This window comes from Parasteatoda tepidariorum, chromosome 8, assembly GCF_982258835.1.
Source record: "Parasteatoda tepidariorum strain Cologne lab strain chromosome 8, Ptep-v5.0, whole genome shotgun sequence".
NCBI lineage: Eukaryota > Metazoa > Arthropoda > Arachnida > Araneae > Theridiidae > Parasteatoda > Parasteatoda tepidariorum.
The window spans coordinates 56,909,471-56,926,639 of NC_141762.1; the positions used below are offsets into that span (position 1 = coordinate 56,909,471).

The 17,169-nt window shown below is 27.2% G+C and overlaps 1 protein-coding gene across 1 annotated transcript in view; it reads right to left on the reverse strand.

The window, feature by feature from the left end:
- The window catches only part of LOC107443810 (peroxisomal ATPase PEX6), a 36,141-nt gene that overhangs the window by 14,456 nt on the left and 4,516 nt on the right, over nucleotides 1–17,169 (reverse strand). The window contains exons 2-11 of the mRNA XM_016057808.5: nucleotides 15,921–17,117; nucleotides 14,038–14,162; nucleotides 13,921–13,961; nucleotides 13,765–13,816; nucleotides 12,465–12,567; nucleotides 11,447–11,595; nucleotides 9,834–9,945; nucleotides 9,178–9,250; nucleotides 8,956–9,027; nucleotides 6,280–6,428 (exon numbers count right to left, since the gene is read on the reverse strand). Coding sequence (XP_015913294.3) covers nucleotides 6,280–6,428; nucleotides 8,956–9,027; nucleotides 9,178–9,250; nucleotides 9,834–9,945; nucleotides 11,447–11,595; nucleotides 12,465–12,567; nucleotides 13,765–13,816; nucleotides 13,921–13,961; nucleotides 14,038–14,162; nucleotides 15,921–17,102 — 2,058 coding nt within the window. The 5' untranslated portion in view covers nucleotides 17,103–17,117. The remainder of the gene's footprint in view (nucleotides 1–6,279; nucleotides 6,429–8,955; nucleotides 9,028–9,177; nucleotides 9,251–9,833; nucleotides 9,946–11,446; nucleotides 11,596–12,464; nucleotides 12,568–13,764; nucleotides 13,817–13,920; nucleotides 13,962–14,037; nucleotides 14,163–15,920; nucleotides 17,118–17,169) is intronic.

A 17,169-nucleotide genomic window follows, 5' to 3' on the forward strand; every position in this document is an offset into this window, starting at 1 on the left:
TGTAGAAAAAATTGAAATAATGTTTGTGATTGCTGGGAGAGGTTTAATTAATTGTTAGTAGTAAATATCTCGAAGTTTCTAGGCAATAGACAATTTTTAAGCTGATTTCTGTCCAAAAAGTAAAAAAAAAAAATATTTTAATCCCCTTTGAAAAGAAAATTTTTATCGATTTATAAATTATTTATGATTTTCTAAGTTTTTAGAATTTAAATACATTAACTTTTTACCGATATTATATAGATTATGCTGTTTTTGCTATATTTATTCGAGGATTTCATACTAAAATTAAATTAACATAACTTATTATAGCTAAATACAAAATTTTAGGGATAATCATTTTTACAGCTTTAATCGAGTCTTCTAAGCAAGAAAGTTCGAAGAAAAAAAAAGTACTTGAAAAATAAAATGTAGATTGTATAGTAATTCTAATGCACATTTACAAGGTTTTCTATAATTTACGATATTTCTTTTTTCCATAACTCAAGGAATTGCTGAATGTTTAGTGGCATTTTAAAGACATTGAAATATGTTTTGTTTAAGAATAAGATATTGAAATAATATGCTGCATATTGTATGATTCGTTGTTTATAAAATCGATTCATTCTGCTAGATATTTAGGTTACATGGTTTTCTTTGGATAAAGATGATTAGCAAATAGCATCCTCGTGTTTCGATGCATTCTGAAACTTACGTTCGCAAATTCACCATACAATGTCGCACAGCATATTCTTCAATTACGATAAGCTACATTTACCACCAAATACTGCTACTATGATTATTTATGTTTTCTTATATATATCTGATACTCTGCTTTTAAGCAGAGCTAGTAAGATCTTTAAGTTACTGAAATGGGGCCCAAAAACTTAAAAGATAAAATATTTTATTTCATTAACTCAAAATATCCGGTGTCAAAATTTTAATTTTTTAGTTAAATATAACTTTTACAATATTGATGCTCTTACGTTTTTAAAGACCACATGAATCCTGTTAAAATGCATATGTTTACTTTAACGAGTGTAAAATCCTTATCAAAATAATGATCAAGACCCAAATGTAAAACAGTATAATTGACGATAAAAGCTCAACTGGCTTCAAAACATATGAAGAGGGAAGTAAAAGTCGATGTTTCGAGCGTTCAAATATAATCGCCCATTCTCAAGACTTGTCAGGCTTGAATAACTTGTGACTTTCATTATTGGACTCTCAAAACATGTTTACTTTTATTATCATCTATTATTTTTTTAAAGCAATGAAGTTTTCATATTTTCGATTTAGTTTCTTGGGATTATCCATCTAGTTACACAACATATTAAATTATTTCACTCGATATTAAAATAAGTTTTGAAAAGGTATTTTTTATGTATCGATGCCAAAGTTTATTCTATATATATTTTAGGGTATGCTTTCGGAGTATTTTGATCGAGTTTATTTTTACACCCTTATTTGCTTAAAATTATTAAATAATTTGCTTGAAATAAATTATTCAAGCTACATGATTTAATGCATTTATAGTATAATAGTAAACGGGGCTTCCATCGCATATTCTTAACCTTAATACCTGTATTATTAAATAAATGGAATAAGCTTAGATAAATAATAAAAGCTAATTTTTTCCTCGTTTTAATTTTCAAGGAATAATATGTTTTGATCAAACAGATTTCATTCTGGAAATAGCGAAATTATTGAGTAGGTCCCTTGGAGCAATATCATTCTTATCCTCTTTTGACGAAATATAGGAAAAATTAGTTTTCACAGTTTCTGTAAAAAGTATGTTAGCCTTCTTGCCACGGTTTCTTTTATTTATTTTTTTTATTAAAATAAGTTCGGAAATTGCGTATTTTTTATAGCATTTTTTTAAAATCAGATGACTCTAAAATTGGCACGGCTTCGGAACCTTCTTACAAATTTCAATTTTTAGTATTTCCTACTTAACAAAATAAGGCATTTTCCTGATAACAAATTATACTACAATAATATATTGGGAATCGTGCTAAAGTAAAAAAATAAACAAAATAGTTTAGTATATTATCGGGAAAAAATCTACTTGGTATCATAAAGAAAGAGTAAAAGATATAATGAAATAATTAGTGAATCACACGTGGTCAGATAACTAAAAATTTAATTTCACAACTAAGATAGTAGGACGACATTTAAGATACTCAGATACTTTAGGACACTAAAAAAATTGGCTACGTATTCCACAGCTTTTTATGTTCGGTATCTTTATCCTCTTTGTAGTGACTTATAAAACATCAACACTATTTTAGATAATCTAAGTTGAAGTCACAAGAAACAAAACAAAAAAAAGACAATCAATAATTTATATTCTTTTTTCAAAAAAAATAGTATGCTAAGTAAATAATCAGCTGTATTGCATTAAATAATTTTAAACAGCTGAATGTTTTTAATTTCTTAACAAGGTTTTATTAACAACAGGCATGTTCCTTCACTGAGAATAGATTTCCCAGTGAATGAATAGTATGTGTGAAATATGATTTTACATGGATAATTAGTAGTTCAGCGACATAGAGGACTCCTAAAATTCAGCTAAATGTTGTATGCATAGTTCCTATAACAATTTAATTTAAATATGCAAATTTAATTGATGAATTTATTTAAAGAATTATAATAATAATTAATATATTATTTATCTTTATAAATATAGTGATAAGTTATTACATCATACCTTAGACACCTTAATAAACTATGTTTATTAACTAAATATAACAACTAAATATAATAATAAAATCTTGAATGGAAAATTTCTTAGCAGGATTTTGTGCCAATAATTAGCTAAATTATTATCTTATTGCCGTCTTTAATGTCCTAACGGGAACTGGTAGGAAAAATCCATTTAAAGACAATTATCTAGGTGAAAAATGGGTGAAGTTTTTTTAAGGCGACATCCACCGATAACTCAGTGCAATGCGACGATAATTTCAAAAGGCAAAACTTCCTTTAGAGAATAATATTTGAAATACTGGTTTTAAGAACTTCAGAAGAATCTTTAGGAGGGAAGTAACCCTGGCATCCTTTTATAAAGTGATTGCATTTACAATGCGAATGAAACAAGAGTTGAATACTACCCTTAAACGGGAAAACTCTTCGGCCTTAAAAATTATAAGGATTTATATTCTAAAGTACCTAGGAAAGAAAAAGTTCCTCCATTGGTAGTTTTTCCTTACAGAAGAAGTCGTTGAGATATTACAGAATCAGTCCCTGCTACATATTTCATTGGAAAAAGCTGTTCATGAAATGAAACGATGACTGCAGCAACATTTTACAAATATATTGCAAATGTTTCTACTCATGGCTAATTAAAAATGCAATCAAATTCCATATTTTGCTTCTTCTGGATAGGTATAAATCTCATATCAATTTGAAACTGAGCAGGTTTTGTTCCTCAAAACAAATTTTCTGGTTTAGTTTTCTACCTAATTCATGGAAATCTCTCGTTAGATCTTGAAAACAAAAGAATTGTAAAACAATATGTCTAGAAAATTTTGCATCCATTTTTAAATAAGATTTGAGGCATCAACTGATGAAGTTAAAATGCTTTTAGGAAATGCAATATTTTTCCATTCGATGTAGAAAACGTTGACTGTAGCAAATGCATGCAAAACAGACACCAAGAATTAATGAGCAAGACAACTTATCAACAAAACACATGCTTCGAGAGTAACGATGCGCTATTTCTTCAGAAGCTTGAGATGGAAATCTCAAGTTATGTTACAAATTTTTAAAGGAGCATTGACAGAAAAGTTTAATCTCCCAAATATCCAATAGCCTGTGCTTTTCTCAATATTGAAAAATTTATTTCAAAAAGAACAATTGTATAATCAAATTTTGGCTCTGAAGCCGAGACAACTAACATTAATAATGAAAGTATCTTGAAAACTGATTTTGAGATAAGTCCTCTTGAGGCATTATTAGTTGCAAAAACAATTGGTTTCATAAGTAACTACTAGATATAAGTCAATGAGAGATGGGTTTTACTTAAACTTCGAAACTCCTTATTCTCATTTATTATCCAGTGAGGAATTCTGGAAATGGAACTAGAAAATCAAAAGAAATTTCGAAGATACATTTACATTGGCCAAAAATTTGGAAAAAAGAGGAAGGATAAATCAAAAGAAATAAATTACTCATGACGAAGAGAAAAAAAAATACTTAAAAAGATTTTAAAAAAAGCTTCAAAAATATGGGGGGAAAAGTAAACAAAAAAATGATCGAATTATAATAATAATAAAAACATCATCGGATTACACAATGATAAACATTCATAATTTAGAACGGACTATTAAACTGTGAGAAAAAAATGAAAACATTTTTTTTTAAATTATGTACTCAAACATATTTTACTTTCCATTCCATGACTGAAAAAAAAGTAATATTTTCCACATTAACTATGGTTATATGTTGTAATTCCAAGAAAAATCTTGTTTTTAGACATTTGTGTGGCCTATGGACTCCTAACGAGCATCAAACATTTTCAAAATTAAGTGTTCATTCACTGGAAAATTTAGTGTTTATTCACTGGTAAGAACTGTTCCTTCACTTGGTCATCTTACTACTTATTATTTAAACCACCAAAAGCTTAAAACAATATTATGTAAGTTATCTAACTTTTTTTTACATAATTTGTATTTAATAACAAATATGTCGACGCCATCATTTAGCTAAAATTACAAATTTTGAAATTTTTATGAATTTTTTTTAAAGGCAAGCTAAGCTTAAGTGTTCCTTCATTGTTTAGTTTACCCTATAAGACGTTGAGAAATTTGCGATGTTGTGAGAGATGTTTAAAAATGTTGACTACGTATTTTTATTAATATTTATAAAATATGTATTCAAGAAATTGATAAATATAGTATTCCAAATCTATGCATACGTATGTATATTATTGAAATTGTATCAGTTATTGAAATACAAAATAAAAAAAATAAAAAATAATCAAATTAAATAAGCACAATCTGGTGTATTCTATCTGAAGCACGCTTTTTTAAAACTAGACATTTATTGAATAAAGTGTTTTTTATTCAAAATTCTTTTCTAAATTGCAAATAAATTATTAAATGACTAAAAAAGAAACATCGTATTTTATAGTGTGAAAGAAATGAAAATAAAAAGATTAACAAACGATTATTAGCGAAAAAAATATGAATGAAATTTTACGCTACGCACGCGAAGTCAAGTTCCTCCCAAGTTTATCACATTTTAATTTTAATCGCCCCAATTAGTTATTTCTTTATTGTCGCCAAATTATTTTTTTAAAAATAATTTATTTTAATTTTTCTCAGCTTCTAATAAATAAAAACAGTTGAAACTTTAGATTTTTCAATTGAAAAATACGTAGATTAATATGGTATAAAAAAATTCATACCTTATAATTCAATATTTTTTCATCCTCACTTTAATTAAATAATAAAAAATAATAAATAATTATTAAAAATTATTTTTTGCACGAAATTATCTTTGGATAAATGAGTTTTATGAGTGGGTGCAATTTTTTTTTGAATTGCTTCATTAGTTTTGAAAATATAACTGAAAACGCAAAAAACAAAATTAACATTAAGGGGTACGAACTTTGAATCGCTCTCCTGACCAAACTATAGGGACCACATTTCCCAGATTGCGGCTACCCCCTATATTTTGAAGATAAGAAATCCAAATATGTAAAAAAAAATGCATGTTTATTCAGAGAAAGTACGTTTTTGTGTCTGATTTCGTAACTTAATTAATAGTTAGCACTAATTAATTAGCATATTTGAGGTCAACCCCAGGAACCATTAAGATTGACACTTAGTTCGTGAAAATCCGATCATTAGAACGAAAGTTATTCAGGGTGATTCGTTTTTTTTTTGCGGACTGTACAGTGCCTTCTGCTGATGAGTTTTGTAACTAAAACTAGTGTAAAAAATATGTACTTTTTCACCTTAATTTCTTGCAAGAATTGTTTTTTTTTTAAACAGAAATTGACTTCCTGTAATAAATTTTTAAAGACAGTCCTCTAATTTAGGACAGTAAGCATATTAAAAAATAAATAATGAATATAATTAGAGAAAATTATACACATTTGTGGATTAAGCAGAGAATTGAGATTTTTAAAGTAAAAATTTTTCCATTATAATGAGTTAAAAAGTTTCAAACATAAAAGCAAAGATGAAGAATGAAAAAAAATATTTCACTAAACAGGAACATAAATTGAGAATTAAACCTAATATACAGTTGTCAATTATAAATGCAAATTGAAATGTGCATTCTGACAAACAGAAATACCTTCATTTCCACAAAATGCAAAAATGCTGGCATTAGATTGCTATTCAGCTTTGCTGTTGTAGTGGTTCCTATGACAACAACTGGCCATTCACTCCCATGACTGTTAACCTCTTTCAGAAGTTTTGCTAAGGAATGGATCACTCTGGTATCTGCAAGAATAATTTGCAATTTGTATAATAGCCTAATAACAAGATGTTTACTAAGATTGCAATTAAGATTAATTTATTTGCAATTTAGAAAAGACAATGATCACATTTTAAAGTTTAAGTTTTGATGTTACAAAAGTACAGTTTAACATTACATAACTACAGTCATTTATAAGAAGAATATGGGTTAGTTCACTTGTTCAATAAAGAAACTTGTTAAAGCCAAGATGCTTAATTTAGCAAGAATATAAACTGTAGAACTCAAAAATGAGCTAGACTAAATGGTATACCTTCTTATAATTAAAGGGGAAAATGTGCAGGTACTTTTGTACTTAAATTCTGTGTATTTCGTTAGCAATTTTTTGATGCTCAACAATCCAGGCATTAAACACACTATCGTTAAAACTTTTAAATTCCAGTAAAATCTGCAATTGCACATCAAATTTGTGTTTTCTGGTGTAAAAGGTCCTGTTTAATTGTATCTTCCTCGTGAAATTTAGATTTTACATTTTATAAAATATTTAGACAGGAACATGCACATGCAACTATTCCACAAAAAAGAGCATTTGCAAGTAAGCAATCAGCATGGTTGCATCTTCTGTTAACCAATGTCGTGACCACCAATATTTTTTTATTAATTGTAACCACACTATATTCTTGGAGCTTCAACTGATTGTGTGATTAATAGAGAAAAAACACACAAACATCACAATGCTTATTTACAAATTAAGCATATTTTTAGACCATTTCAAAGGACATGACATTTTTATGAACAGACTTTTAACTGATATCTTTAATACAATAATTTTAAATTCTTATAACTTTTTTTAACATAAAAAACTTTTTTAAAAAATTCCTGGCTAAATATGAAATTGTGTTGAATTATAACATGCATAAAAGAGTTTTAACTGTAGTTTAACTGCATTTGAAAAATCAAAATTTAATATTCATGTTTAATTACAGAACAGTGAGGGAATTCAGACTGCACACTGATATTTATTTTTATTTATTAAAAAGCTTGTATGTAGATTCAAACTCTTTCATGAGTTAATTCTCAACATTTTTAATTTTCAACATGACAGATAATGACGTATTCAGAAAAGATAAAAATAAAAAAGTGGGTACACTTAATTGATAAATTCCCAATTTGCATTCTTTCAATAGTATTGTGTGTATTAAATTTTAGAAAATTAACTAGAAAATTTTTTTAAAAAACAATTTAAAATGCAATGCCAGAAAAACTATAAAAATTAACACTTAATTGATAAATTCCAAGTTTGCAGTTTTTCAATAGTATTGTGTGTATTAAATGTTAGAAATTTAAAAAAAAAAAAAAAGCAAAATCAACTTAAAATGCAATATCAGAAAACCTATAAAAATTTAAAACCCAGTGAGACTCCAAGAAAAAGTAATTTTACAATTTTCTTTACTAAAACATTTGTTGAATACAAACTAAAATATTGTAATAAGTAATCAAAGATTGAACTTTTTCGAGAATTGCAAAATAAAAATTTAAGTCAATACTTGAAAATAAATTTTAAAAAATGCTACATTATCAATGATTAACAATTAATAAGATGTAAAATTAAAAAAAAAAAATACTTCATAATTTTTAACAAATTCATGAAGAACATTTGAAGCATTGCACTTGTGTATGAGAAATCTCACAGTGTTCTCGAAAAAGCAACTGGTCAATCATAATTTAATATGTTGTATAAAAATATGATCACTAACAAGTCTAAAATGAAAAAATAACTTGACATTAAAATGTAAGAAAAGATAAGTTAAATTACTTTTTAAAACAGAGATTTTTACCAAAAGGAAAAAAATGTTTTAAAATACTTAATTAGTATTAAATTTCCTTTCCTGATCGGTTAAAAAAATTATTCCCGAAGTAGTTTGAGGGTGATTAACAGATTGAGTTGATACTTAAATATAGAATAAAAGTAATTAAAATTAAGTTTTATGATAAAATTTATAATTTGGAGTAATTTAAAAGAAAAGAAGTTAGAGTAAAAAACATTAATTTTCTAAAAAGTATGCTATGTATTTGCACTTTAGTTTTAATTTCAAAAAGTAATCAATGATTTCACAATTTAAACAGATCTTTTTTAATAAAGTATTATTCAAAATAAAACATCCAAATTTTAAACCACATAAATTTTTTTTAATCAATAACAAAATACAATGTTGTTCTCAAACTAACGAAACTGTATGCACATATATATTAACAAAATATAAAATCTAGTGATTGTTAAGATTAACATGACTTAACATGATTTATATAAGAGTAATTTGATAAATTATTTATAAAAGGTACAAAAGTTAACAATGATGGAGAGTTTCAAAATACTATAATGGTAAACATGTTAAAACAATTTCTGCAACTATTTGACATAAATAAATAATATTGTAAAATAATTTAACACATTAGTAGAATTAGTTAATATTTTCAGACATGCAACTTCAATAATATAGTTTATAAATTAATAATTTAAATAAAATATATTAAATATATTGAAATTCTTACCATCTCCAGCAGTTTCTTTACCAATAAAATGAACATTTTTCAAAAGAATTATACAGGGTGCATAACTCATGCCTACATGAAAAAAAATACATATATGACTTGAAACAGCATGTAATTTAGCATCAGACATAATAAAAACTATATTGTTTTCTTTTTTAATTTATAAAATGATAAATAAATATAAAGAGAATAAATATCAGAAACAAAAAATTTATATATTACCTTTTTCAATTTTATTTTTTAATCTAGCTTCAACAACTGCAGAAATTTCACCCACTAGTTCATGACAGTTCACCTAAAATACATAGAAATGGTTTATTACATAGAATTGCTTTGAATTTGATATAATACAAAATTTATTGTAATAAGAGAGACTCTTAAAATGAGCATTTATTTTATCATGAAAGAAATTATGTGTGTTTCTAATGCTGCGAACAAACGAAAGTTATTTTCTTTCCTCTCACATTTCTAACGAAATCTCATAAAATCAAGAGTCCCTAAGTCATATTTTCAGGAAGGGCTACTAGCATGACTAATGCAGTATTTTTGTCCAAAATGCTACAAAAGCAACTTAATACATTCAACAGTACAGTGCTTAGATATTATTACTACAGTATATACAATAATAGATACATTTGTAGCAATAAGCGGAAAAAATTTCAAAAATAGAACAACAAAACTTCAATCCAAGAAAATGGGTACCGCATACTTTATGCTAATATAGTTCTGTTTTAAAGTTAAACAATAACTGCTAGTTGAGGAACACAGAGACAACAAATTTAGAATTTCACACGTAAAAAACAATTTATGCACATTTGTACACCACAATACAAATTTGCATACCACAGAAGATATAGTAAGTACTTTCAAAAGATTACCTGATATAAATTAAGATTTAAACATCGACTAACAGTCTTGATAACAGTAGTTTTCCCACAACATGGAGGACCAGAAAAAAGAATATTCGAGCTAAGATTTGACTTTTTATGTCTATTAATGAAAACATAAAATTAAAAACTTAAATAGAAAACAGTGCAATAAAGTAGAAATTAAATATAATAAATGGAATAATTATAAAGTTACTAAAATACAGCAATAGAAAATATATTTAAAAAAAAGAATATTCTTCTTACTTCATCAACACTATTCATTACCAACAACACTAATTAATCATAAATTCAAGAAGACAGCGTGACTTTATTATATGCTCCACTATAATGTTAAACAAGTAAATAATTAAAATCTATATCTTTGTGAACTATTTTTTATCAGCTACATTAATAAAATAGCTCTACCTGTGCTTAATGTGTTAATTATTTCAAAACTTCATCATTTTATAAACATTAATTTTTCCTAATTTTGGTAAATCAGATTAGAGCAGCAATTAAATATTAAGTTTGAAAAAGAAGAGAAGACATTGAATTAGTTATATATATATATGTACTATACATAAATTAGGAATCTCAAAAGTTCAGTTTGTTCCCAAGTAACTCTTGTCTTTTTCTCAGTTTCTGTCAAACCTTAATTCTACTGAGCAAAATTATTCAGGTATTGCTAAATATATATATGTAACATCTATGGAAATTACACATGGACTGTTCTTCTTAATGATTCTTTAGACTTGGGATTTAAGATAACATTTCATTTAGTATTTGAGATAACAGTCTTGATTATGATCGTAGTCGCACCAAAAGGAATTGTTAGGAATCCTAGTAAATTTTTTGAATAGACCTGCAACATTTTTCTTAACCCCTTCCTTCTTGCTCACGTGAAAATAACGGGGTGATGTTTCGCCCTCTATTTCTCACTCTCGTGAAATTTATGGGCTGGAGTATTCGGTAGTAAAGCGCCAATAAGAATAAAACTAGTTCATTTCTTTTGCCTGGAAAACATTTTATTTCTCATTTTACACATCAGATGGCAGTACCAGGATATTTTTAAGGTAATTGAAGATAGTTAGTTTATTTTAAACTAGATGTCAGCACTAATCAAATATGTGTATTTGGCAAAATAGGCACTTTTATGACCATTATCTTGAAAATTAACTGATCGTTAAGGGGTTAATCAAGTTCATTATAGGTTGAGTATTTTTTTGTTTTTTTTATTTAATAACTTTCATTACTTAGACTGCGCTTACAAGAAAATGTGCATCTTTTAATATAGTTTTAAAAATTAAAAAAAATTAATCAATCAACTGAACATTTTGTGACAATCTTTCCCCTGATTTTTTGCTGATGTAAATCTAGAGTTTTTTCCCCTTCTCACACAATGAGAAAATTGTTTATTAAGGAGAAATTTCTATATTAACTTGCTTAAAGACAAAACACTCGGTTAAGTGAAAAATCATTTTGCATCATTATGATTCTACAAAGTGAAAAATTATTTAATAAAATCATTGGCTTCATCATTTTGGTAATTTATGTCTTAAAATTTAATAAACTCAAATAATACTTTTAATTAAAATGCACTATTTATATTATTTTCTACTTACTGTAATTTTAAAAAGGGTAATATGAGATCCTGCAAAATGGATACATAATGAGATAAACCTTCTGACACAGAATTCCAAATTGGATGGCAAGGAGAAGAGCTATAATAAACTTCCATAGTAGCGGGCACATAGCTTTGTCTTGTACCTACCTATAAATAAAGGAAGAATATAAAATACACTTTGAATGTTTAACAGATTATGTAGCCAAATCTTTCAACTAAAAATAAACACCTTTTAAGTACTTTTCAAGCACTCAAAAATATTTTTAAGCACTATATACCTTAACAAAATGCAAAATAATTTTCAAAGACTATACATGATCATAATAAAATGACCAGTTTCTGACAAAGAACTCTTTTCTTGATAATATTGGCCACCATGAAAAGATTGAGAGGTTTTTCGGTTCGATATCAAAGGGTGGAAAATGATGTCTGAAATTGAGAATATCTTGCAAAATGCAGCAGAGTTGCACATGACAGTGCAAGAATCTCACCGAACCCAGCTCAGTAGATGCACATGTGTACTCCCGAGTATTTCATCAAACATGCAAAACAATTTATGCTTTCATACGCTATGGACCAATAGTAGGCTGAAATAGATTGTGGTTGAATGAATTGTGAAAAGGTTGAATAGAACAATGCGAAAAGCTCGCTTTTGCATAATTTGTGGCGAAAATTGACATAGTAAAGAAAAATATCTTAGGAAAATTAAGCACTTTTTAAAAATGCCCTACGAAAAAAGCACCTTTAAGGGCTTTTAAAAGACGAAAATCGAAAAAAAGCACCTTTAAGCACTTTTTAAAAAGGCTACGCTCCATGTTTAATAAAAATTTATCAGTGCAATAAAAGAATAAAAATTTAATAGATAATGTAAAAGGTGAGTTGATTAAATACTAAAATAACATATAGCTGATGTTTAAACTAAATTAATTTTTTATAATTTTTTTAAGTTTAAAAAATTATTTTTGAAAATTTCAAACACAAATAAAAAATATCTAAAGGCTGAATAAATACTTTACCATGTATAAACGTGCACTTTTGTTGTCCATAACATAACCAGGTAAGTCCTCATCCTCATTTGAACCCTCAATTGATGCAATATGAAAATAGAGTGTAGGATTTCTGAGAAAACAAATTATTAAAGAATATTAGTAACATATAAAATTAATACAATCGCAAAACAAGTTTATGATAGATAGTAAACAAAACAAAAACAAAAAAATCAACTGCTAAGCTAAAAATAATTATAGTCAGATACATGAAAATTATTCACAAGATATGTTTAATTTTTAGCACAAATATAAGCTTGTTTTAATAATAGCATAAAAAATATTTTATTTTCATTTCAAGTTATGGTTAAATAAGTTTGGATTCTCTCTTTTTAATATTAAAAATAACTTTTTAAATAACAGTAAAAAGTTTTTTTTGAGATTTAAAAATTGAAAATACAAAGAAAAATACTGTATCATAAAAATATCTACATACTATAGAAAAGGGAAAAAATAGAAAGAAAGAAAAGGCTTTAATAGACTTCATTAAATATAAAGTTTAATGGGCATTAAAGTTTAATGCCAGATAAAGTTCTATATTAGGCCAATATCAAAGCAAGTAAAATGTATTTTGGTCAAATCAAGCATTGCTAAAAACTTAGTCTTACATAAAATAGATTGGAGAAGGATATGAAAACAAATTGAAGGTGACAAATAGGGAGGAATCCACATACAAAAATGTCAATTTCATTAAGGAATTCCAAATTTAATAACTCATTTAGCATACATGAAGAAATATTGCAAACATTATGACATTAATTAAATAATTAATAACTAAAACAGAAATCAGTGTTAATATATAGCTAATCATTAGACTCATTAACTATACATTTAAAGCATGTTTTTTTTTTTTTTTTTTTTTTTTTTTTTTACAAAACAAATTTGTGCAGCTTTAAGGAAATACTTTAAAATTTTATTAAAATGTAGATAGTAATAGGATTTAACATTTACAATCTTTAGAAATGCTAAAGCCTCCATCACAAAACTGAAAAAAGTCGAGAGTCTGGTGAATATTAGATTATTGTAAGTTCAAATTATGATTTGGTTAATATTTCATACATTTTCGTAATTTTTAAATATTTGTCTAGAAATAGTGGTATATAAACTTATATGAATTTATGTGCAACAGTAATAGAATGACAAGCAGTAATAGATTTTTGTAATTTTTGAATATTTGTTTAGAAATTGTGGCATATAAACTTATATGAAATCATGTGCAGCAGTAATAGAATGACAACTGACATTGAATTTACACAGATAATTTACATACTTTAACTTGTCACTTTCATCATCCAAAGCAGTTTGGGAGATTTCCAATTGTCCTAGAAGATTGAAATTATAATATAATAATGTGCAACAATTTAGAAGGAAAAATATGCTATTTAATGAAGAAGTTGTTCAAAAAGTATTATTAACCTTTACTAACCTTTAGAATCAATGCAAATTACATCACCTTTGCAAATATATCTGGAAGATAAATATAGTGCATATTTATTCATATTCTAAACAATTTCTTGTTGAATAAATGAAAAATAATTTTTACCTTTGGAAGTTAAAATATTTTGAGACCATTCTATCACATTTGACTTTTAAGTCATAATTGGGAGATTGTATTAAATTTGCATAGGCATCAACAGGATTTGGAGGAGAAAAAGAAGCATCTAAAGGCTATAAAGAAAATAGCATGATCAATATTTCAAATAAACAGATAATAGTGTAATTACTTGAATCTGTAGCCGTAAATATGGCTGCGCAAGAACAGATGGCTGTTTATTCATATAAACCAAAGGAGAAGATATATCAGGGATCGGTCTAGGTTTTCTTAAGAGGTACATATTTTGTGAAAATTTACACATAATTTGTGAAAATTAAAAATTATATTAAAAAATCAATACAAAAATAGGGTAAAATATTTTCAAAAATTGTCTCGACAAATAAAAATCATTTATGACTGGTAAATTTCCATATATATTTGTCCCATATGTTCAAAAACAATTTTGCTATTGTAAAATTTTGGGCTTAAAATTGTATCCAAATTTAAAAATCCATAAAAATCATTGTCCACAGTCAAATTTCAATTTGAATTTAATAAAAACATACATTTAACAGTACTAGCACTAAAAGTTATCTTCATTATGAGAACATTTTCGACTGGGTCATACAAGAAAGAGTTATAAAGAGGAAAAAATGCTTCATAAAAAAAATAAAGGTTGACTTCATGTAAACTTTACAGAGGGACAGCCTCGTCATTTCATTTTAAGAAACTGTGTGAAAAAAAGCTCACTATAATATGGCGTAAGCGACCGGTTAGGCTTACCAAACTGCATTATCTAACCAAACACATGCTACATATTCGTTTCGTAGAGCTCTTTTTCCTCGGAAAAGCAATCATAATAGCAATCCACAGGAGGGTTACACTGCATGAGAACATTGGTGAGGAGAACATTTTTGACTGGGTCATACAAGAAAGAGTTATAAAGAGGAAAAAATGCTTCATAAAAAAAATAAAGGTTGACTTCATGTAAACTTTACAGAGGGACAGCCTCGTCATTTCATTTTAAGAAACTGTGTGAAAAAAAGCTCGCTATAATATGGCGTAAGCGACCGGTTAGGCTTACCAAACTGCATTATCTAACCAAACACATGCTACATATTCGTTTCGTAGAGCTCTTTTTCCTCGGAAAAGCAATCATAATAGCAATCCACAGGAGGGTTACACTGCAAATCGAAATGCTTAATTAACTCATGCAACTTAATGAAAAATCATCGTTTTTACGGGAATACAACAACAAATTTCAAGAGGTAGGGGGGAAGAGAATCTTAGAGCTTGCTTTTTTAAAAGTATCTTGTGAAACTACCGTTTTCCCTTAAGTTGAATTTGTGAAGGTACTGCTAAATGGTAGTAAATTTGTCCTAGACAGACCCCTGGATATGTAAAGAAGTTTATCTGTAAGAAAATAGTGTTTTGAAGCATTATATACAATTAATGAAACTATGAAAATTTTAGCAACATTAGTCATTTTAGAATAAGATTTCTTTATTTCCAAAAAAATATGAGATAATTAATGATATACCAGGAAATTAAATAGAATATGCTAATACCAAAAAATAAAATGTGGTTCTTAAATCTTAAATGTGGTTGCATAAGAACAAATAGTTGTTTATTCAGAAATCAAAGGAGAGAAGATAGATAAACAAGTTTATCAGTAGGAAAATAGTGTTTTGAAACATTATATATAATTAATGAAACTATTAAAATTTTAGCAACATTAATCATTTTAGGATAAGATTTATTGGTTTAAAAAAATATGAGATAATTGATGATATACCAGAAAATTACATACACTAGGTTAATAATAAAAATGTGTTAATGGAACAAAATATATATATATATATATATATATATATGTGTGTGTGTGTAATTACTTCAATCTGCAGTTTTAAATGTGGTTGCATGAGAACAGATGGTTGCTTATTCAAATTGAACCAAAGGAGAGGAGATATGTAAACAAGTTTATCTGTTGGAAAATAGTGTTTTGAAGCATTTTCATTTGTGAATTCACAAATTTGAGCAAGTCTGCAGACATATTTTGGTTCAACCTGTCTTTTGCCAGGAGTGCTGAATGAATGCACAGGAAATATGTGCTCATCCATTGGACTCTTTGCTTTATTCGCTTTTGTAGGTTTAAGCAAATTAATTTTTACCCAACAACCACTTTTTAAATGTAACTTAGATGCAATAGAATGGGTAAGGAAAACTGTATTGAAAGGATCTATTGCCTTGTTGGCTTTTTCAAGCTCTTTAATAAAATGGCTGTTTATTTTAGACATAACACGCATTTCAAATACCCACAAAAACTTTAAGGTATTACTCATAGGTGTCTTTGCAGTGGAAACAGGAGCAGTTGGGAGTCGAATGCCGAAAAAATTACTACTTGTGTAATTGATCAAATTCAATGCATACTTTTCCGTCAGCATTGTATTTGACCAATCATCTATCGTATTTTCACATTGAGAACTACAGTGCATAGAATCTTTTATGTCTGCAACAACTACTAGTGTTTTTGTAGATATTACACCTTGACGCAGTGGTTGACAGTCCAAAGTAATAATATCTTGCACTGTGAATTCCTTAGTAAGTAGAACATCATCTTGGCGACATAAAAGTTTATTGTCAGGGCAGTTCAAAAGTACATTTCTTAGATTTTTTGGATTTTGAAACCATGCAAAACTGTCAGTAGTTTTTGCAGCAAATACAACTTTTTCTATATCGAAGCAAGACACAAATTTAAAATAACATGTTTCCTGGTAATTATAGCCATAATGTTTCAAAAATGTCTCAGAAACATAAACAAAAAGGTTTTCTGATTCCCTCAACTGTGGAGACACTTCTAAAATTTCTATTTGTGAAAAGATGCATTCTAATGCACAATGAACAGATAAAAATTCTCGCATCAAAGCGCCAACGAAGATTTTAGAAGCATCTTTCTTTTTCAAAAGTGAATATGCGTTTTTAATTATCTTTGGAAGACCAAGACAAAGAGGATGGGAGAGAACTATTCCCTCTGGCAATTCCTTAAGAGTAACTTCGAATATTTTCTGCAACATTTTCAAAGTAAATTTCTGAAAGAGAAAAAACTTTTTAATAAAATAGTAGCTATAAATGATAGAAAGA